Source organism: Scyliorhinus torazame, chromosome 6, assembly GCF_047496885.1.
Source record: "Scyliorhinus torazame isolate Kashiwa2021f chromosome 6, sScyTor2.1, whole genome shotgun sequence".
Classification (NCBI taxonomy): Eukaryota; Metazoa; Chordata; class Chondrichthyes; order Carcharhiniformes; family Scyliorhinidae; genus Scyliorhinus; species Scyliorhinus torazame.
In genome coordinates this window covers 112172304-112195719 of record NC_092712.1, presented here as the reverse complement: position 1 = coordinate 112195719, position 23416 = coordinate 112172304, and the positions used below count along the sequence as shown (strand labels likewise).

The 23416-nt window shown below is 48.9% G+C and overlaps 1 protein-coding gene across 6 annotated transcripts in view; it reads right to left on the bottom strand.

Moving 5' to 3' along the window:
- The window catches only part of cdk14 (cyclin dependent kinase 14), a 935572-nt gene that overhangs the window by 594354 nt on the left and 317802 nt on the right, over positions 1-23416 (bottom strand). For all 6 annotated transcript variants that reach the window (XM_072508685.1, XM_072508686.1, XM_072508684.1 and 3 more), the window contains one exon: positions 2966-3045. In XM_072508685.1, the coding sequence (XP_072364786.1) occupies positions 2966-3045 (80 nt within the window). The remainder of the gene's footprint in view (positions 1-2965; positions 3046-23416) is intronic.

Here is a 23416-nt window from a genome sequence, read left to right as displayed (position 1 = left end):
ATTCTATGATTACTTGCTGCTTATGCTGTTTGGCACCCAAGAAATGCAGAATTGTAGAATGTGAATGGAAGTAGATGGTAGAAATGCTGCAAAGTTTAAGAGAATTTTGCTTCAATTGAAGAATGTTCCTGCACTTGGTCGCATGTCCTCCTTTTCATTCCGATGGAATTACTTGCAACAAAACAGTACCCTTTTATGATTGTTCCAAAAGGTTGTATCCCAATGGAAAAACTGTCTTTTCATTTATGCCAACGGGTGGAAATTAGATTTTCTTCACAAAATGTTTTGTTCACAGGTAGTCTGCCCACCATTCCAATAAATCAACATATCAATAAGCAGCAACTGACAACCATAGAAGCATCTACTTCTATTATACTAACGGCAACTCACTAAAATGTGCTTTCCCTATAAAGAGGTTAATAACATCAAGCAGTTGTGAGGCCAGGAGCATGCAAATGCACCTCAAAATGCAGAATCAGTTATTAATGAAAGAATGACCAATTCCAGTGAAAGATGCCACATTCTGATGTTATTAATATCGTCTTTGAACAATAACGTAGAGTACATTTAACAGAATAGAAGTTCCAAAGGCTTCATGCACAAAATGAATAATATTATGACATCGCCTGTAGTTGTGTGTCAAAAAGAGACACCGAGAAAGCCAAGCAAAAGCTTCATTGGTGGATTTTAAGGAGCATCTTAAAAAGAACAAGGTATGTTTTGGTCCTATCCAAAGCTGGAGGATTATTAGAAGGAGGTTTTTAGTGTAATCTCTAAAGTGGTGCACATGAAACTGGATCCGGGCCCTCGTGAGGCCATATTCGGAGTGTCGGACCAGCCGGGGTTGGAAACGGGTGCGGAGGCAGATGTCGTGGCCTTCACCTCGTTGATCACCCGAAGACAGATCCTGTTGGGATTCTTGACTCTTGAGAAGGTCAAATTTGAACTGAGGGGAAGGATGGAGGGGTTCTACAATCCATTGGTGTTATTCATTATCACTTTCGAGAATTGGATTACATCGAACATTGGGGGGAGACGGGGGGGGGGGGGGAGATGGTATGTGTTAATGGTGACTATAGGCGACTCCGGATTCCTTTTTGTTTATGTTAACATGCAAGCTAATGTTTGGGGGTTTGGTGGGAGGATGGGAATGTTGTTATTGATATGGGGATTGACATTGCATTCATTTCTGATTATTGTTTATTGTTGGGTGTAAATTTGGGAGAAAATGTGAAAAAATGGAATAAAAATATATATATTTTTTAAAAACGAGGTAGACACAGAGTGGTTTAGGGAGGGAATTCCAGAGCTCAGGGCCAAGCCAGCCAACAGCACAGCCGCATATAACGGAGTGATTAAAATCAAGGATCTGTAAGAGGCCAGAATTGGAGGTCAAGATCTCAAAAGCTGGAAAGATTGTTAGAAGTTGCAGTTTTATAGTAGGGCAAGGGCCTTGGATAAGAAAATTGCACTAAGAATACATAAGAAAATGTGGTCCCTTTGTTCAAAAAGGGGAGCAGAGACAACCCCGGCAACTATAGACCGGTGAGCCTCACGTCTGTAGTGGGTAAAGTCTTGGAGGGGATTATAAGGGACAAGATTTATAATCATCTAGATAGGAATGATATGATCAGGGATAGTCAGCATGGCTTTGTGAAGGGTAGGTCATGCCTCACAAACCTTATTGAGTTCTTTGAGAAGGTGACTGAACAGGTAGACGAGGGTAGAGCAGTTGATGTGGTGTATATGGATTTCAGCAAAGCGTTTGATAAGGTTCCCCACGGTAGGCTATTGCAAAAAATACGGAGGCTGGGGATTAAGGGTGATTTAGAGATGTGGATCAGAAATTGGCTAGCTGAAAGAAGACAGAGGGTGGTGGTTGATGGGAAATGTTCAGAATGGAGTACAGTCACAAGTGGAGTACCACAAGGATCTGTTCTGGGGCCGTTGCTGTTTGTCATTTTTATCAATGACCTAGAGGAAGGCACAGAAGGGTGGGTGAGTAAATTTGCAGATGATACTAAAGTCGGTGGTGTTGTCGATAGTGTGGAAGGATGTAGCAGGTTACAGAGGGATATAGATAAGCTGCAGAGCTGGGCTGAGAGGTGGCAAATGGAGTTTAATGTAGAGAAGTGTGAGGTGATTCACTTTGGAAGGAATAACAGGAATGCGGAATATTTGGCTAATGGTAAAGTTCTTGAAAGTGTGGCTGAGCAGAGGGATCTAGGTGTCCACGTACATAGATCCCTGAAAGTTGCCACCCAGGTTGATAGGGTTGTGAAGAAGGCCTATGGAGTGTTGGCCTTTATTGGTAGAGGGATTGAGTTCCGGAGTCGGGAGGTCATGTTGCAGCTGTACAGAACTCTGGTCCGGCCGCATTTGGAGTATTGCGTACAGTTCTGGTCACCGCATTATAGGAAGGACGTGGAGGCTTTGGAGCGGGTGCAGAGGAGATTTACCAGGATGTTGCCTGGTATGGAGGGAAAATCTTATGAGGAAAGGCTGATGGACTTGAGGTTGTTTTCGTTGGAGAGAAGAAGGTTAAGAGGAGACTTAATAGAGGCATACAAAATGATCAGGGGGTTGGATAGGGTGGACAGTGAGAGCCTTCTCCCGCGGATGGATATGGCTGGCACGAGGGGACATAACTTTAAACTGAGGGGTAATAGATATAGGACAGAGGTCAGAGGTAGGTTCTTTACGCAAAGAGTAGTGAGGCCGTGGAATGCCCTACCTGCTACAGTAGTGAACTCGCCAACATTGAGGGCATTTAAAAGTTTATTGGATAAACATATGGATGATAATGGCATAGTGTAGGTTAGATGGCTTTTGTTTTGGTGCAACATCGTGGGCCGAAGGGCCTGTACTGCGCTGTATTGTTCTATGTTCTATGTTCTAAAACCAAGTCTGGCATTTGATGTACTTTTTTCTCGGAAAATTGGCGTGAAGTACAGTAAAATAATACCTTCTCTGATTGCTGTGAAGGGAGTTCCTTCCTCCTCTTGTAGTCTGATTATCTTTAAAGCCACCAGCTTCCCATGAACCCTGATTCAAGAAAAAAATTACAATCATTTAATCAAACAAAATGCAAACACCGGGGATCCCTCATTCAACATGGCACTTCAGAATTTTCAAATATCCATGCTTTCTGGAGGTTCTCAGTTATCTTTATTCTCCCTATTTTAACATCAATGGCTCGTAACTTCCTCAGAGTACAATCTCCAGAGGATTGTCATTCTTAACGGACTTCCATTGAAATCGCAAACCCCCGTCTTGTCCAATCTTCCTCACTCAGGCTGGGTGAGACAGATGCAACGAAGAATGCCTCCAGGTGCATTGGGCTTTGGAGTGGATTGGTTTATTGTCACATGTACCGAGGTACAGTGAAAAGTATTATTCTTGCTCAAACAGATCATTCCGTACATGAAAATAAAATACGTAATAGGGCAAACATAAAATATACAATGTAAATACATAGACACAGGCATTGGGTGAAGCATACAGGAGTGTAGTACTACTCAGTAGAGGAGATGTGTGAAGAGATCAGATCAGTCCATAAGTCCATCAGTCCATAAGAGGATTGTATAGGAGCCTGGTAACAGCGGGAAGAAGCTGTTTTTGAATCTGTTAGTGCGTGTTCCCAGACTTTTATATCTCCTGCCCGATGGAAGAAGTTGGAAGAGTGAGTAAGCAGGGTGGGAGGGGTCTTTGATTATGCTGCCCGCTTTCCCAAGGCAGCGGGAGGTGTAGACAGAGTCAATGGCTGGGAGACGAGTTTGTGAGATGAACTGGGCTGTGTTCACAACTCTGTAGTTTCTTCCGGTCTTGGGTCGAGCAGTTGCCATACCAGGCTGTGATGCAGCCAGATAGGATGCTTTCTATGGTGCATCTGTAAAAGTTGGTAAGAGTCGATGTGGACATGCCGAATTTCCTTAGTTTCCTGGGGAAGTATAGGCGCTGTTGTCGCAGCACTAACTAAATAATTTAAAGTGAGACGGTAAGTTTCAAAGCTAATCGGCGCAGGCCGAATGGGGCAAGAGGTTGTCAGGGTAAAACTGGCAGAACCATCCAAATTTGACAATTTAAATTGCTTCTGACGGATGGTCCCCAGCCCAGCGCAACTGTCCAGAGGAAGTTAGCACTTCTGGGATATTGCCAGGTAAACCCTTGCATGGGAACTTCCTGGAATGACTCCCCAGCACATCACTGAGGTGCCCCCTAAATGCGATACTGGGGAACGAGGAAGGTATGGGCAGTTAGTTCTCAATTACAATGTTCAAATATGAATAAGCAGTACCGCTCTTTGTAGAATGATCAAATGTGAGCGATGATAGTAAATAGCATGGTAGGGGATCTCAATTTGACACTAATAAATAGATAAATCCTTCCATCAGTATTAATTTGATTTTTTGAAGGTCTCGAAGAAGAATACATTTATGTTTACAGAATGTACAACAGAATTTCTACACTGCAAACAGTCCAATTAATAAAATGTCTGCGGCGATCAACTGATCATCTCTCCTTTATAATCAGCCAACAATTTTTACATGAAGGCGAATGGAATTATGTACACATGATGTACAACATTTCTAGCTCTCTTGGACTTTAAAAAAAAAAAATACATTACTTTAATACATTTAGACATTTTCTTATAAACTCTCTTTGCCCAAATTCAGTATTGGGAGATTTCCCATAATCTGAAAGTTCATCTGAACATAAAACAGAATTGTTCAGTTAAACTCCTACTTTTAAATATAAATCTTGGCCTCGACATCCTCCTTCCACTGGGGGAGGATTGGCACAGGACTTCTGCTCATTTCCCCAACCCCAGTCCAGTTTCATAGCTAGGTTTCATGACCTATTTTGGGCAAGTTTTCCACAGGATTAACAAGGGCACCAAGAGTGAGCTTGCTGCTGCTGAAGAGAGAAATCAAGCAGTGGGGCATCAAAAGAGACTCGAACTACAATTAAAGAATTACCCTGAAAACGGCATAAATTTTCCTCTTGGACTGGATCAAGGCCAAGGTCAAGCCTTTTTATACATTACCTTTTCTAGTTCGGAGGATGTGGTAACCTGGATCACAAGAGTTTGTTTTGAACCCGCTGTTAATCAGTGATCATTTCATGATCACAAAGGGAGGTACAAATGACGCATGGCAAGAGTACAAAAGCCCATCTCCCAACTCATGCCTTTGACTGTCATCAGCATTGTTTGGTTAATGCAAGCTGAAGTACTGCTCGTAATGTACACCACCAACTAACAGCTCATTTTTAAAGCTGTTTCTGATGGCACCATGAATCAGCTGACAGCAGGCTTTATTCTGGGGGTGAGTTAATACTGTTTGTGCAGATGTAAAATAGCTATTGCAGCTCAAACCTCACAAGCATCATGCTGAGTCAGATACTTTAGCCCATTAAAGTGTTCATCAGCAGGAAGAATTTTAGACTGCTCCAACTATTGTAGTTCGCAGCTTCTCCCACTGAGAGGTTCAGATTCTAAATTATAGACCAACAAATCGTATTAGGACAGCACGTAATTAACAGCAACACATCACTGACACCCATTGCCAAGATTCTTTGTTGAAACATGCATCAAGCTACAATCTTCTAGCCAGTGAACAAAATGAAAATATCAGACTTTTCAACAAAAATTAGAGGGTGGTTAGCAATTGATCCTTACATTGCTGTTGCTGCTGGGTGACTACCATTCAACTCCAGCATATCAGAATTTGTCAGCTGAGCAAAATCTGTTTTACAAGAACCTCTTTTCCTTTTGTTCAGAGTCCAGCATAAAGTCTTGTGTTTACCGTTCAAGTATCAGCTGTTCACCACACTGCTAGGTTTTCAATGCTTACAAACCAGGGTACCATATCAACCATTACCAAAACACCGTGCAAAAAAAAAAAATGCACCCCACTCCATCCAACGGCATGGCGCTTAACCAAGCATAAAACTAAACCATTAGGCTTCCAGATTCAATCCCAAGTCTGGTGAGTTAGCTAACTTAGCCATTAGGGACATTACTCTGCAAGTTAAGTAGTATCTACGGCGAGAGAAAAAGGGTTAATCATTCTGATCTTTCATCAGAACTGGATAAGTTAGAGGCGTGACAGGTTTCAAAGCAATATGTTATGGAGCAAACCAGGAAGCAGGCTATTTTAGATTTAGTATTATTTAACGATGCAGGGTCGATAAATAATCTTGTTGTGCAGAATCCTCTTGGAAGGAGTGATCACAGCATGCTAGAATTTCAAATTCAGATTGAGCAAGAGAAGACGTGCTACACTAGAGTTCTAGCATTGGGCAGAGGTAATTTTACAGGCCTGAGGAAAGAATTGGCCCAAGTAGACTGGGCACAGATAATTGGAGGTATGACAGTTGAGGAACAATAGTGGATGTTCAGGAAGATATTAAACACCTCTCAATTAAAGTACATTCCTGAGATAAAGAGCAATTATAAAAGGGAGAAAAATGTTCCATGGCTAAAGGCGGAAGTCAAGGAAGGCAGAAAGGCAAAAGCTATGGCATACCATTCTGCAAAAGCTAGTGGTAAACTGGAGGATTGGGCGAATTTTAAGGTTCAGCAAAAGGCTACTAAAAATAAAATCAAAAGAGCCAAGATGAACTACGAAAGGAAACTAGCAGAAAGCAAACACCGATACCAAAAGCTTCTAAGTATATAAAAGAGGAATACCTAAAATTAAAAAATGGAGTAGCACAAGTGATTAGCACTGTGGCTTCATAGCACCAGGGTCCCAGGTTCGATTCCCTGCAGGGTCACTGTCTGTGCGGAGTCTGCACGTTCTCCCAGTGTCTGTGTGGGATTCTTCCGGGTGCTCCGGTTTCTTCCACCGTCCAAAGACATGCAGGTTAGGTGGATTGGTCATGATAAATTGCCCTTAGTGACCAAAAAAGGTTGGGAGGGGTTATTGGGTTACGGGGATAGGGTGGAAGTAAGGGCTCAAGTGTATCGATGCAGACTCGATGGGCCAAATGGCTACCTTCTGCACTGTATGTTCTGTATATATAAATGTTGGCCCTTTAGAGCAGGCATTGTCAAACTCGGGGGCGTGACCCACAGGTGGGGCGCAGGCGGGTACCAGGAGGGTCGCGGAGCCGTCTGTCACAGAGCTCCCGATCGCACAAATCTGCATGCAACAGCCGGCTGTTAATAACGCCGGCTGCAATCGACCTTCAAAATGACTGTGAACATGTAAAATAAATGCGGCCGCAATGCGCATGCGTGCCAGATCATCGGCGCGCATGGGCAAAACTATGTGCATGCGTGCCAATGATCGGGCACGCATGCACAGTGCGACCACTTTTTTTTTTTTTTAAACGGTTGCAGCGTTTTTTTTTTTTACAAGTTCGCAGGCTTTTATTCATTTATTTTATTCATTTAATTTTTATTTTTTTTCACAAGTTCGGGGGGTTTATTTGATAAAACTTTACAGGAAAAAAATGCAGAACTTTGGAGAGATGGAGACTCCATACTTTCTGACACCGGAAGGCTTCACCTTCATCCAACAGGTTCCATTGGAGGAGCGTGTATGAGGGCAAAGGGACCCAAAACCATTTGCTCAATTTTTGTCAGCAGCAAACAAGTTAAGAGAAAATGGTGAGTCGCGCAGGTCGGCTGGCATGGGTCGCAAAGGTCGGCCGGGTTGGGAAAAATAGGTCCCCGGAAAAAAAGTTTGAAGAACACTGCTTTAAAGGACGATACTGGTGAGGTAATGAAGGGGAACACAGAGATGGCAGAGGCACTGAACCAATATTTTGCTTCTGTCTTCATGGTAGAAGACAATAAAATTTTTCCAAAAACTACAGTTAATGCAGAGGAATGTGGTGCAATAGCCATCACTTGGGAGACGGTACTGAAAAAACTGATGAAATTAAGGGCAGATAAGTCTCTGGGACCTGATGGCCCGCACCCTAGGGTATTAAGGGAGATGGGGCAGCAGAGATAGTGGATGCACTGGTTATGATATTTCAGAATTCCCTGGATTCTGGAAGGGTCCCAGAGGATTGGAAACACACTAATGTGATGCCCCTATTCAAAAAGGGAGTGAGGCAAAAAGTAGGAAACCTCTGTGGTAGGGAAGTTGCTGGAAGCAATCATTAAGCAGGAGATGACTGAATATTTGGAAAGACAAACCTGAATTCACCATTGTCAGCATGTTTTTATGAAGGGTAAATCTTGTTTGACAAACTTGCTCGAGTTCTTTGAGGACATAACTAGCAAGGTCGACACCGGGGAACCTGTGAATGTGGCATATCTAGACCTCCAGAAGGTGTGTGATAAGGTGCCACATAAAAGACTGATCCAGAAGGTGAGATCGCAGGGGATTGGGGATAGAGTACTAGATTGGATTGAGGATTGGCTGACTGACAGAGCAGAGGGTCGGGATAAATGGGTCCTTCTCTGGCTGGCAAACTGTAACATTTGGGGTGCTGCATGAGTCAGTCCTCTGACCTCAACTATTTACAATTTATATAAATGATCTGCAAGCAGGAACCGAGTGTAACAGTGAAATTTGTGGATGATACAAAAATAGGTGGGAAAGCAGGCAGTGAAGAGGAGATAAAGATTTCACAGATATAGATAGGCCAGGAGATTGGTCCAACGTTTGGTAGATGGAGTTTACTGTAAATATGTGTGAGGTTATCCATTTTGGTGGAAAAATAGAGGTGCAAATTATCTAAATGGAAAGCAGATTAAAAATGCATCTGGGCAGAGGGATCTGGGTGTCTTTGTTCATGAATCGCAGAAAGGTGGTATGTAGGTACAGCATGCAATTAGAAAGGCAAATGGGAAAAGGGACTTCCGGGTGCGGCGATGACCAGCTAAGTCGCACGTTTCGGCACCTCCCATTTCAACGGACTTTTGTGATAGTAGTGGCCAGATTGTGGAGGATCCTCTGGAGCAGTGGCAGAGAAGGGAAGGGAGAAGCAAGATGGCGGCTTAGGGAGCCCAGTTGGTATGGGGCCTGGAACGGCAGGAGTTCCTCCGGCGATGTGTGGAGGAGCTCAAGAAGGAGGTGCTGGCACTGATGCTGCAGGCGATTGAGGGGCTGAAGGAGACGCAAAAGACCCAAGAGATGGAGCTCCGTTGAGTGAAGGCAAAGGCTGCCGAAAATGAGGACGAGATACAGGGCTTGGTGGTGAAGACGGAGACGCACGAGGTGCTGCACAAGAGGTGTATGGAGAGATTGGAAGCCCTGGAAAATAGCTCGAGGAGGAAGAAATTAAGGATTTTGGGTCTTCCCGAAGGGGCAGAGGGAGCGGACGTTGGGGCGTATGTGAGCGTGATGCTCCATACCTTAATGGGAGCTGAGGCCCCGACGGGCCCCCTGGAAGTGGAGGGAGCGTACCGGGTCCTCGTGAGAAGACCAAAGGCAGGGGAAATACCGCGAGCAATACTGGTGAGATTCCACCGCTACAAGGACAGGGAGATGGTCCTGAGATGGGCTAAGAAGACACGGAGCAGCAGATGGGAGAACGCGTTGATCCGCGTCTACCAAGATTGGAGTGCGGAGGTGGCGAGAAGGAGGGCGAGTTTCAATCGGGCCAAGGCGGTGCTCCACAGGAAGAAAGTGAAATTCGGAATGTTGCAGCCGGCAAGACTGTGGGTTACACACCAGGGCAAACACCACTACTTCGAGACGGCAGAGGAGGCGTGGACATTCATTCAAGAGGAGAAGTTGGACTAGATTTGGGAAAGGATGTTTGGAATGAAGTAGCGAGGTGGTGGCAAGGAATTGTAAATCAGATGGGGGAATTTTTTCCCCTTGAAGGGGGAGGACACGAAGAAATGTGGGCGCCGGTGGGGAAGTGGATGGGGAAGGAGAGAGGGAGCTGCGCCATTAGGGGCAGGGCCGAGAGGGAAGCGCGGGCTTTGTTCCCGCGCTATGGAAACTGTGGCGGGAAAAGGGGGCGTAGGAACGAGGGGGCCTCACACGCAGGCAGGCCAAGGATAAACGGGGGAAACCGAGGTCAGCCAGAGTTTGCGGACTCCGAGAAGCAATATGGGGGGTGCAATTAAGCTAGAGCGGGATCTAGCGGGGGGGGGGGGGGGGATTAACTGGGTTGCTGCTGCTAAGGGGAAGGGGGAGCTGTTACGGGATGGGATGGTCGGGACGGGAGGGCGCCGTCTGGGGGATAAGCGGTTGCGTGGGAACCGGGTGAGGAGCTGGTTTAAAAAAGGGATGGCGAGTCGACGATTGGGGGGGGGGGGGGGGGGGGGGCGGGCGGTAAAGAGCCCCCCAACCCGGTTGATCACGTGGAACGTGAGACGGTTGAATGGGCCGATTAAGAGGGCGAGGGTATTTGCGCACCTAAGGAAGCTAAAGGCTAAAGGTTATGCTTCAGGAGACGCACCTGAAACTGGCGGATCAGGTCAGATTAAGAAAAGGATGGGTGGGACAGGTATTCCACTCGGGCTTGGATGCAAAAAATAGAGGGGTGGGGAATACTGGTGGGGAAACGGGTATCGTTTGAGGCGAAGACCATAGTGGCGGACAGTGGGGGTAGGTACGTGATGGTGAGTGGCAGATTGCAAGGTGAAGCGGTGGTGCTGGTGAACGCATATGCCCCGAACTGGGATGATGCAAACTTTATGAAGCGTATGTTGGGGCGCATCCCGGACCTGGAGATGGGAAAGTTGGTAATGGGGGGGGGGGACTTCAATATGGTGCTGGACCCAGGGCTGGACCGGTCCAGATCTAGGACAGGGAGGAGGCCAGCAGCGGCCAAGGTGCTTAAGGGCTTTATGGAGCAGAAGGGAGGAGTGGATCCCTGGAGATTTACTAGACCGAGGAGTAAAGAGTTTTCCTTCTTCTCCCACGTCCATAGAGTGTACTCCCGGATAGATTTCCTTGTCCTGGGAAGGGCGCTGATCCCGAAGGTGGCAGGAGCGGAGTACTCGGCTATAGCCATTTCAGATCATGCCCCACATTGGGTAGATCTGGAACTAGGTGAGGAAAAGGAGCAACGCCCACTTTGGAGATTGGACATGGGACTGTTGGCGGACGAGAGGGTATGTGGAAGGGTGAGGGGATGTATTGAAAGATACCTAGAGGTCAATGATGACGGAGAGGTCCAGGTGGGAGTGGTCTGGGAGGCGCTGAGGCGGTGGTTAGAGGGGAGCTGATCTCCATAAGGGCCCATAAGGGGAAACAAGAGGGTAAAGAAAGGGAGAGACTGATTCGGGAGATTCTGAGGGTGAATAGGCAATATGCGGAGGCTCTGGATGAAGGGCTATACAGGGAAAGACGGAGACTGCATACGGACTTTGACTTGTTGACCACGGGTAAGGCGGAGACGCAGTGGAGGAAGGCACAGGGAGTACAGTATGAATACGGAGAGAAGGCAAGCCGACTGCTGGCCCAACAACTTAGGAAGAGGGGGGCGGCGAGAGAGATCGGAGGAGTTAGAGACGAGGAGGGAAGGATGGAACAGAGAGCGGAGAGGGTGAACGGGGTATTTAAGGTATTCTACGAGAGGCTGTATAAGGCCCAACCCCCGGAAGGGAAAGAGGGAATGATGCACTTCCTAGACCAGTTGGAGTTCCCGAAGGGTGAGGAGCAGGAGAGGACAGGACTGGGAGCGCAGATTGAGGTAGAGGAGGTGGTAAAAGGAATCGGGAGCATGCAGGCAGGGAAGGCCCCGGGACCAGATGGGTTCCCGGTGGAATTCTATAGGAAATATGTGGACCCTGCTGGCCCCGCTCCTGACGAGAACCTTCAATGAGGCTAAGGAAAGGGGGACACTACCCCCGACGATGTCGGAGGTGACGATATTGCTGATCCTGAAAAGAGACAAAGACCCGCTGCAGTGCGGGTCATACAGGCCTATCTCCCTCCTGAACATAGATGCCAAGTTATTGGCCAAAGTGATGGCGACAAGGATAGAGGACTGTGTCCCTGGGGTGGTGCATGGTGACCAAACAGGATTTGTTAAAGGGAGGCAATTGAATACCAATATACGGAGGTTGTTGGGGGTGATGATGATGCCCCCACCGGAGGGGGAGGCGGAGATAGCGGTGGCTATGGATGCAGAGAAGGCATTTGATAGAGTGGAATGGGACGACCTGTGGGAGGTGCTGAAGAGATTTGGATTTGGAGAGGGGTTCATTAGATGGGTTCGGCTCCTGTACGGGGCCCCGATGGCAAGTGTGATTACGAACAGGCAACGATCCGACTACTTCCGACTATATAGGGGCACAAGACAGGGGTGCCCACTGTCCCTGTTACTCTTTGCGTTGGCAATTGAGCCACTGGCCATAGCGCTGAGGGGCTCTAGGAAGTGGAGAGGGGTACTTAGAGGAGGAGAAGAACATCGGGTGTCATTATACGTGGATGATCTACTGTTATATGTCGCGGACCCAGTGGAGGGGATGTCTGTGATAATGCAGACACTCGGAGTTTGGAGAGTTTTCGGGATACAAACTGAATATGGGGAAGAGTGAACTGTTTGTGATGCACCCCGGGGAACAGGGCAGGCGAATAGACGAGCTGCCACTGAGGAGGGTAACAAGAGATTTCCGGTATTTAGGGATCCAGGTGGCCAGGGACTGGGGAACATTGCATAAGCTTAACTTGACACGACTGGTAGTGCAGATGGAGGAGGACATTAAGAGGTGGGATATGGTGCCCCTGTCATTGGCGGGCAGGGTGCAGGTGGTTAAAATGGTGGTCCTCCCGAGGTTTCTTTTTGTGTTCCAGTGCCTCCCCATACTGATTACAAAGACCTTTTTTAAGAAAGTGGACAGGAGCATCATGAGCTTTGTGTGGGCCGGAAAGACCCCAAGGGTAAAGAGGGGGTTCCTGCAGCGCAGTAGAGATAGAGGGGGATTGGCACTGCCGAGTCTGAGTGATTATTATTGGGCCGCTAACGTGTCTATGATATGTAAGTGGATGAGGGAAGAAGAAGGAGCGGCGTGGAAAAGGCTGGAGATGGCGTCCTGTAGGGGAACTAGCTTAAAAGCACTGGCGACGGCGCTGCTGCCGTTCTCCCCGAAAAGGTACACCACAAACCCAGTGGTGGTGGCGACTCTGAAGATTTGGGGGCAGTGGAGACGACATAGGGGAGTGACGGGGGCCTCAGTGTGGTCCCCGATAAGGAACAACCACAGGTTCGTCCCGGGAAGGATAGACGGGGGTTTTCAATCTTGGCAGCGAGCAGGAATTGCGAAACTGAAGGACTTGTTCTTGGACGGGACGTTCGCGAGTCAGGGAGCACTGACAGAAAAATACGGGTTGCCACCTGGGAATGCATTTCGTTATATGCAAGTGAGGGCATTTGTGAGGCAACAGGTGAGGGAATTTCCGCAGCTCCCGGCGCAAGGGATCCAGGACAGAGTGATTTCGGGGGCATGGGTGGGTGATGGTAAGGTGTCCGATATATACAGGGAAATGAGAGACGAGGGGGAGACGATGATAGAGGAACTGAAGGGAAAATGGGAGGAGGAGCTGGGGGAAGAGATTGAGGAGGGGCTCTGGGCAGATGCCCTAAGTAGGGTAAATTCCTCGTCCTCGTGTGCCAGGCTCAGCCTGATCCAATTCAAGGTACTACACAGGGCGCATATGACGGGAGCAAGATTGAACAGGTTTTTTGGGGTGGAGGATAGGTGCGGGAGGTGCGCGGGATCCCTGCGAACCACACCCACATGTTTTGGTCATGTCCGGTATTGCACGGGTTCTGGGTGGGTGTGGCAAAAGTGATTTCAAAGGTGGTGGGGGTCCGGGACGAACCAGGCTGGGGGTTAGCTATATTTGGGGTTGCAGATGAGCCGGGAGTGCAGGAGGCGAGAGAGGCCGATGTTTTGGCCTTTGCGTCCCTAGTAGCCCGGCAAAGGATTCTACTTCTGTGGAAAGAAGCTAAACCCCCGGGCGTGGAGGCCTGGATAAACGACATGGCAGGGTTTATAAAATTGGAGCGGATAAAGAGGTTCGGCTCAAGGGTTCACCAGGCGGTGGCAACCGTTCCTCGACTATCTTGCAGAGCGATAAGGGAAAATAGGAAAGGCAACAGCAGCAGCCCAGGGGGGAGGGGGGGAAGGGGGGAGGGTGCATTCGGGTCTTCGGGGGGGTTTTGTGTGTTGTTATAGATTTGCTGTTCATATTTATCTTTTCAATGTTACTATTTCTTCTTGTTTCTTATTTGTGTTGGCACTTGCCGTTAGTTAATATATTATTTCAAAAACGATCAATGTATATACTGCTACAAAGTTGTAAAAATGGAAAATTCCTGGTTTGATCGAAAAACTTTAATAATATTTTTTTTTTTTTTTTTTAAAAGAAAGGCAATTGGAATGTTAGCATTTATCGCAAAAGGATTAGAGTATAAAAGTAGCGAAGTGTTGTTGCAATTGTATCGGGTGTTGGTGAGACCACATCTGGAGTATTGTATCTTTGATCTCCTTATTTGAGGAAGGATGTGGTGGCATTGGAGGCAGTTCAAAGGAGGTTCACCAAATTGATTCCAGGGATGAAAGAGTTGACGTACGAGGAGAGACTGAACAGTTTGGGCTTGTACTCGTTAGAAGGACGAGGGGATTTAATCGAAGTGTATAAAATACTAACAGGATTAATATAGTAAATGTGGACTAAATTTTCCCCCTTGTGGGGCAATCTCGAACGAGAGATCATTGGATATAGCCATTTCTGTTCTCTCCACTAGTAACGCCCCGGTCTCATCCTCCAAGGGACGAACATTCACTTTTACTTTTTATTGCATTTTTTTTTAGTAACCCTTTGCTGATCTTAAAAAAATTCTGAATCTTTCAGTCTGCCACTGGCCTTCGCAATATGGTATGCCTTAGTTTTTGTCTTGATGTTATCTTTGACTTCCTTGCTTGGCCCCCGCCCTTACAACCTTTCTTCCTCTCTAGAATATAATTTCATTGGGAGGAATTGAACATCTCCTGAAACAACTGACGATGCTCATCAACTGTCTTACCTTTTAGTCTTCCTGCCCAGTCCACTAAGGCCAACTCTGTCCTCATGCCTATGCAATCACCTTTGTTTAACTCCAGAATGAGAGTGTGGGACTCAGGTTTCTCACCCTCAAACTAAAATTTTGAATTCCATCATGCTACGATCATGATCGCTCTTCCCTAGAGGATCCTCAACTATAAGGTCATAAATAAATCGCTCCTCATTACATAATATAGGGCGGCACGGTAGCACAACGGTTAGCACTGTTGCTTCACAGTGCCAGAGTCTCAGGTTAGATTCCCGGCTTGGGTTACCGTCTGTGGAGTCTGCACATTCTCCCCGTGCCTGCGGGGGTTTCCTTCGGGTGTTCCGGTTTCCTCCCACAAGTCCCGAAAGATGTGCTGTTAGGTAATTTGGACATTCTGAATTCTCCGTGTACCCGAACAGGCGCCGGAATGTGGCGACTAGGGGCTTTTCACAGTAACTCCATTGCAGTGTTAATGTAAGCCTACTTGTGACAATAAAGATTATTATTATTAATACCAAATCCAGAATAACCTGCTGCCTGGTTGGTTCCACAACATAATGCTCCAAGAAACAATCTCTCCTATATAGTAATGAACTATCCTTCAAGGCTACCCTTGCCAATGTGATTAATTCAGTCTATATACATATTTAAATTGCCCATGATTATTGCCGTACCTTTCTTACAGACCCCCAGTATTTCCTGGTTTATACTGTGCCCGACAGTGGAATTGTTGGTGACCTACAGATTACTCCCACCAGGGACTTCACGCCCTTGCTATTTTTTGATCTCTGCCCAGTCTGATTCCACATCTTCATTGCCAGTGTCTATATCATTTCTTACTGCAACACTGATCCCTTCCATAACTAGCAAAGGCATCCCACCTTCTTTTCCTTCCTATCCTTCCCCTATACTGAGTGCCCTTGGATATTCAACTTCCAGACCTAGTCTCCTTGTAACCATGTTTCACTAATCACCACCAAATCAGACCGGTCTCTATTTGCACCGTTAACGCATCGATTTTATTCTGAATGCTTCATGCATTCATACCCAACGTCATTACTAATGAAGCCCTCAATACTATATGCTATAAAATACACATCGACTTTCACACACACAAGCATACTTGGAAGTTCACACACGTTCGTACAGATTACAGAGTTGGGAAGGTTAGGTTGGCCAAATTAGAGCCCATTAAAAAAGAGTTTGCTATCTGTTGCACGATCAATTGCACAAAGACTAAAGTTGGGTACAACTGTGGCTTTATTACAGTCAGATGCGTGGCCTCCTGCTGCAGCTGGCAAAATGGCAGGGCACTGGAGGTCATGCATATTTATACAGTTCTCCGTGGGCGGAGCCAGCCGGCAGGAGCTACTGGCGAACCTGTAGTGCAGGTCCTACCTTACATCTCCTAATACAGTGGTTCACCACATTCACCTCCTGTTAAACATTAGTCCGGCGGGGGTGACGTGAAACGATATACAATTAGTGCGATTATGTCCAGTGGTAGGAAAAGAAAAGTCTATGTTGACGGTCCGGAGTCCGTAAAAGGTTCAGCCGGTCCGGTGCTTTGGTGCTTCGTTGGGAGAGGCGTAACGGTGGCGGCGAAGTCGGTGCTGGCGGTAGTGGAGGTGGCACCAATGGCGGTGCTGATGCTAGCCAGTCATCGGGGAACTCTGGGAGCGTGCCGAAGCCCTCTTTGTCCTCTTGTACAGAAAAGGGGAAGAAGGTGGTCTGATAGGGTCGATATTGGCGGTGCAATGGGGGAGGGGGGGGTGGAACCTGATGGTGCCAGGTCCCTGAGTGAGGCAGTATCTTGGCGGACGTCGGGGAGCTCAACGTAGGCACATTGAGGGTTGGCATGGAGCAGGTGAACCCTGTCCACCAAGGGGTCCGCCTTGTGGAGTCGGACGTGCCTAAGGAGAAGGACCGGTCCTGGAGCTGCGAGACAAGTCGGGAGCGACACCCTGGATGTGGACTTCCTGGGGAAGGTAAAAACATGTTCCTGGGGTGTGTTATTAGTGGCGGTGCACAATACTGACCAGATGCAGTGTAGAACGTCAGGGAGGACCACCTGCCAGCGAGAGGCTGGGAGGTTCCTGGACCGTGGGGCCAGCTTGACGGCCCTCCAAACTGTCCCATTCTCCCGTTCTACTTCCCCATTTCCCTGGGAGTTGTGGCTGCTGGAGGCTATGCCCCTGCTGAGCAGGAACTCACGCAGCTCATCGCTCATGAATGAGGATCCCCTGTCACTGTGGATGTAGGCGGGGCAACCGAACAGAGCAAAGATGGTGCTGAGGGCCTTGATGACGGTGGCAGATGTCATATTGGGGCATGGGATGGCGAAGGGGAATCTGGAGTACTCGTTGACCACACTGAGAATGTATGTGTTACAGTCGGTGGAGGGGAGGGGCCCTCTGAAATCCACGCTGAGGCGTTCAAAGGGGCGGGAAGCCTTCACCAGGCGTGCACGGTCTGGCACCAGTAGAAGTGCGGCTTGCACTCCGCACAGACTTGGCAGTCCCTGGTGACTGCCCTTACTTCCTCGACCGAGTAGGGCAGATTGCGAGCTTTGACCACATGGTACAATCGAGTGACCCCCCGGATGACAAAGGCTGTCGTGTAGGGCCTCTCGGAGTTAGTCCACTTGTGCGCTGGCACACGTACCTCGGGAGAGGGGTCTGGGGGCTCCTTGAGGTTACCGGGGTGATACAAGATCTCGTAATTATAGGTGGAGAGCTTGATTCGCCATCGCAAGATTTTATCATTTTTGATCTTGCCCCACTGTGTGCTATTGAACATGAAGGCTACCGACCGTTGGTCCGTAAGGAGAGTGAATCTCTTACCGGCCAGGTAATGCCTCCAATGCCGCACAGCTTCAACGATAGCTTGGGCCTCCTTTTCGACGGATGAGTGTCGAATTTCAGAGGCATGAAGGGTGCGGGAAAAGAATGCCACGGGTCTGCCTGCCTGGTTTAGAGTGGCGGCAAGGGGGACGTCTGAAGCGTCGCTTTCTACTTGGAAAGGCAGTGACTCGTCCACTGCGCGCATCCCGGCCTTGGCGATGTCTGCTCTGATGCGGGCGAAAGCGTGTTGTGCATCGGCCGCGAGGGGGAATTGGGTGGAATGGATGAGTGGGCGGGCCTTGTCCGCATAGTTTGGGATCCACTGAGCGTAGTAGGAAAAGAACCCCAGGCAGTATTTGAGGGCCTTGGGGCAGTGGGGGAGGGGAAGTTCCATGAGGGGGCGCATGAGGTCGGGGTCGGGCCCGAGAAGTCCGTTTTGGACTACATAGCCGAGAATGGCTAACCGGGTCATGCTGACCACACACTTCTCTTTGTTATAGGTCAGGTTGAGAAGAGTGGCAGTGCGGAGGAATTCTTTGAGGTTGGCATCGTGTTTCTGCTGGTCATGGCCACAGATGGTGACATTATCTAAGTACGAAAAGGTGGCCCGCAAATCGTACTGGTCGACCATTTGGTCCATCCCTCTTTGGAAGACCGAGGCCCCATTTGTGACACTGAAAGGGACCCGAAGGAAGTGGTAGAGGCGACCATCCGCCTCGAAGGCCATGTATGGCCGGTCCGACTTCCGGATGGGGAGCTGGTGGTAGGCGGATTTCAGGTCACGTGTTGAGAAGACCCGGTACTGCACAATCTGATTGACCATATCAGATATGTGTGGGAGGGGGTACGCGTCGAGCTGCGTGTACCGATTGATGGTCTGGCTGTAGTCCACGACCATCCTGTGTTTCTCCCCAGTTTTAACCACCACCACTTGGACTCTCCAGGGGCTGTTGCTGGCCTCAATAATACCCTTCTTCAAGCAGCCGCTGGACTTCGGACCTGATGAAGGTCTTGTCCTGGGTGCTGTACCGTCTGCTCCTAGGGGCAATGGGCTTGCAATCCGCAGTTAGATTGGCAAACAGGGAGGGGGGGGAAATCGATGTTGAGGGTCGCAAGGCCACAAACGGTAAGGGGGGGTAAGGGCCCGCCGTATTTGAGGGTGAGGCACTGGAGGTTGCACTGGAAGTCCAGGCCCAACAGGAGTGCAGCGCAAAGATGAGGAAGGACGTGGAGGCGGAAGTTAATAAATTCTACGCCCTGGACCGTGAGGGTGACTGTACAAAAGCCTTGGATCGGGACGGAGTGGGATCCGGAGGCTAGGGAGATCCTTTGATTGGCAGGGTGGACCGCGAGGGAGCAGCGCCTTACCGTATCTGGGTGAACGAAGGTTTCGGTGCTCCCGGAGTCCAGCAGGCCCGAGGTCGTGTGGCCGTTGATTTCCACCGTCGTCGATGTGGTGGCCAGGTTGTGCGGGCGGGATTGGTCCAGCGTCATCGAAGCAAGCTGCGAGTAGCCATCGGATGATTCGAGTGGCGAGCATTTGCGGTTCCAATGTCGGGGATGTCCGGAGACCCTGTGGGGGACAAGATGGCGGCGCCCATGGTGCGCACATTGCGGGGTCGGGGCAAGATGGCGGCGCCCATTGGTCGCACGTGGACCCGGGAGGAGAAGATGGCGGCTCCCATTGTGTGTCTGGCGTGGGGGAGGGGGCGATAGCAGGCACGATTGCAGCGACTGCGCGGGCCTGGCACACAGCCGCGAAGCGGCTTTACAAACTGCAGTGCGGGCCGGGCAGTTTTGGCGGGGGTGCTTCTGCTGACCGCAGAAGTAGCAGCAGGGACCCCCGGGGTGCGCAGGCAGGCAGGGCCCTGGCTGAGGTCATTGGCGGGTTCCAGGAGGGGTAGGAAGGAGTAGAAGGGTGGACAGTGCGGCGGGAGAGAGACGATTGCACGTTACGGGATGCGACTGTCATGGAAAGCGCCAAGGTTTTTGTCTCCGCCAGTTCGAGCGTGGCCCCTTCCAGTAATCGTTCTCGGATGTGGTCCGACGCAATCCCCGTCACGAAGGCATCGCGCATGAGGGGATTTGCGTGTTCGGCGGCCGTAACGGCCTGACAGTCACAGTCCCGGACGAGTGGAATTAGGGCCCGCCAGAAGTCTTCGATGGACTCACCGGGTAGTTGCGAGCGGGTGGTGAGTACATGGCTGGCAAAGAGCGTGTTCGCCTTCTGCGCGTCATGTTCCTTAAGGAGTTCCATTGCTTTTGTGTAATTCGTGGCGTCTTGAATCAACTGGAACACGCTGGAGCTCAGTCTGGAGTACAGGACGTTTATCTTCTGAGCCTCCGCTGGCGTGGGGTCCGCCACGTTGATGTAGGCCTCAAAACATGCTCGCCAGTGAGCAAAGTCTTTTCTGGTGTCGGGCGAGTGCGGATCCAGCTGCAGGCGATCGGGCTTAATTCTGATATCCATTCTGTGGAAAATCTGACTGTAATAAATTGATGCAATATCAATTGCGCAAAAAACTAAAGTTGTGTACAACTGTGGCTTTATTACAGTCAGATGCGTGGCCTCCTGCTGCAGCTGGCGAAATGGCAGGGCACTGGAGGTCATGCATATTTATACAGTTCTCCATGGGCGGAGCCAGCCGGCAGGAGCTACCGGCGAACCTGTAGTGCAGGTCCTACCTTACATCTCCTAATACAGTGGTTCACCACACTGTCTAAGTTTCCAATTTAATGATTTAAATAACTGAGTTGGTTGTTCTTTGGAAGATATTAATTCTGGGTTTGGTTATTTCAAGAAACCTCTCTCTGCAGCAGGGCATCCCTGGATGATCACAGTCAGCAAACAGGGTTGGACGAAAAAGGGAGGTGGGAGGGATACCATTTAGATTTTCTCCCTAAACTGATTGTCCTCAGTTCTGCTGTGAAAACATGTGGTTAAAACATAGAAAGGACTGGCTTGTCATGAGGCCTTCCTTCTCCAACTGCTAGGTGTATTCCAAAGGTGTCTTGATTAATCTCATGTCTGGAAGCCAAGTTGGCCATTGTCCAAGCAATTAGTCTTAACGTCCCGTCTCCAACTGTTGAATATCTCAGGTGATTGCCATAGACTTCTTGCTCTTTCAGCAGGAGACAAGTCCTTCACAATACACTGAAATCAGTCTCTGATGGGTTTTGTAGACAGACTGACTCCACTCCAATGAATTGAAATATGGATCATATAGTAAGCCAATTGAGGTTAGCCTGTGAATTCCAAGTCACTTTAGTCTGTGTTTTTAAATGTTTCATTCAGGTTTCCAGCCAGTGGATAAAGATTATTACCTGGCATAAAGCACATCTTCATGCCAACAGAAAATGGGTTGTTCACAAATGAATGGCCATTCTGGAGGGAGATGTGGAGAAGTATGGTGATAGCTTTTTGGTCAGCAGAATCTATGGGGCCAGACTGTGGAAGGGTGGGTTAGACAGATCAATTGGGCAGCACGGTAGCACAAGTGGTTAGCACTGTGGCTTCACAGCGCCAGGCTCCCAGGTTCGATTCCCTGCTGGGTCACTGTCTGTGAGGAGTCTGCACCTTTTCCCAGTGTCTGCGTGGGTTTCCTCCGGGTGCTCTGGTTTCCTCCCACAGTCCAAAGACATGCAGGTTAGGTGGATTGGCCATGGTAAATTGCCCTAAGTGACCAAAAAGGTTAGATGGGGTTATTGTGTTACGGGGATAGGGTTGGAAGTGAGGGCTTAAGTGGGTCGGTGCATACCCAATGGGCCGAATGGACTCCTTCTGCACTGTATGTTCTATGATTGTCAGGTTTAGCCCCAGCAATTGTACTGGATATGAAGGTCAACAACAACAGGTAGCCTTTAGGCTTGCTGCTTGTAAGGAGGTGCTGATGAGTGCCTCAATGGGTCAGGCATAGAGGATGTTATTTAGAACATTCTTTAGACCAGTTTCAGTACTGTAGAAGAAATCAAAACAGTGTTTGGATATTAGTTCTAATTTTTTGACTCAAACAGTGGATCTTTGAATTTCAATTCTTCTTATAAATGAAGACCACATCAAATTTTACTGGCTTTTGCAATTAAACTGTCAAGGGTAATTATTTTCATTAAGCATGATCAAATGATTGACCATGTTCATTCTGAAAATACGCTTTCAGGTCTATTAATTAATTTTGGCCTTCAGCATTTCCCTTACCTGCTGTATGGAAATGCGAGGTGTAGGACTTCCGGGGGCGAACATGCAGTGAGCGGTCGCACATTTGGCAGCTCCCGCTCATGGTGATCTTTGTGTGGCTTTTAAGCCAGATTGTTGCAGAAAATTTGTAGAGAAAGGGTGTAGAAGCAAGAACTGAAGAAAGCGACCCCCAGTTTATGGAGCTGTGGCCCAGAAGTAATCGGGAAAGAACGAACCAGGCGGTGGTGGCGAGTGAGGAGTGGACAACGCACGTGGAGATGGTGGCCGAACAGGTCAGCTCATTGGTCAATGCACCAGTTGGTCCAGTGGCTTCTTATAAGAGACGTTCACCCAACAACTGAAGGAGAGTGCGGAGGACCTGGCCTGGGTGGTAGACTCAATCAAGGCGGTGGTTGACCACGTGGATCGGAAACTGGTGGCCTAGGGTCAGGTGATCCAGAGGTTGGAGGAGCTGGCGGGGGAGCATGAGGACCAGTCCACCTTGATGGCAGCAGAGATAGGGATGCTGCGTGACCAGCAGAAGAGGCTGCTGGAGAAAGTGGAGGACCTGGAAAATCGTTCTCGGAGGCAGAACATTCGAATCGTGGGTCTGCTGGAGGGAATCAAAGGATCGGACGCTGGTGCGTATGTGGGGAAGATGTTGGAGAAGCTGCTTGGGGAAGATGCGTTTGATCGACTGCTGGAGGTGGATCGGGCCCACAGGGCACTGATGCGCAAGCCCCAGGGTGGTGAGCAGCCGAGGGCGATGGTGGTGCGACTACATCGGTTCCTGGACAAGGAACGTATTATGAGGCGGGCCAGGCAGAAGAGGCGATATACATGGGAGGATGTCGAGCTCCAGGTGCATCAGGATCTGGGAGCAGAGCTCGCAAAGAGGGCGTGCTTCAATAAAGTCAAGTCGGCCCTGTACAAAAAGGGCATAAAGTTCGGACTACTGTACCAGCCCACCTATGGGTGATCTATGGGGGCCGGGAGTGGTACTTTGGCTCGTTGCAGGAGGCAGCGGACTTCATGAAGGAGAATAGACTGACAGGAGAAGAAGAACTTTGGAACTGTGCTGTTTGGACTTAGTTTGGGGGTTTTGCTTGTTCCTGGCCTTTAATTTCGGTTCGGTTTGGGGTTAGGCTGGTACATAGTAATTTGTAAAGGGAGGAGGGGTGGGCCTTTGTGCTCGGACCTTGGGAGAGATGGATTGATTGATTTTGATTCTTGCCTTTGTTTCGATGTTTGCACTAAGAGCGGGACGGGGGACCAGTGGGGGGTTAGATGCTAGGCGCCATGAGCGGCGGCTGCAGGGCTAGTTCAGTGAAGCAAAGTGGGATGAGCTGAAGACCGAGGTGGGTGGGGGTGTGGGGGGGGGGGACTGCTGACGGGGAGGGGGCTTTCAAAGTGGAGGAGGAGGAGGGTTGGTGAC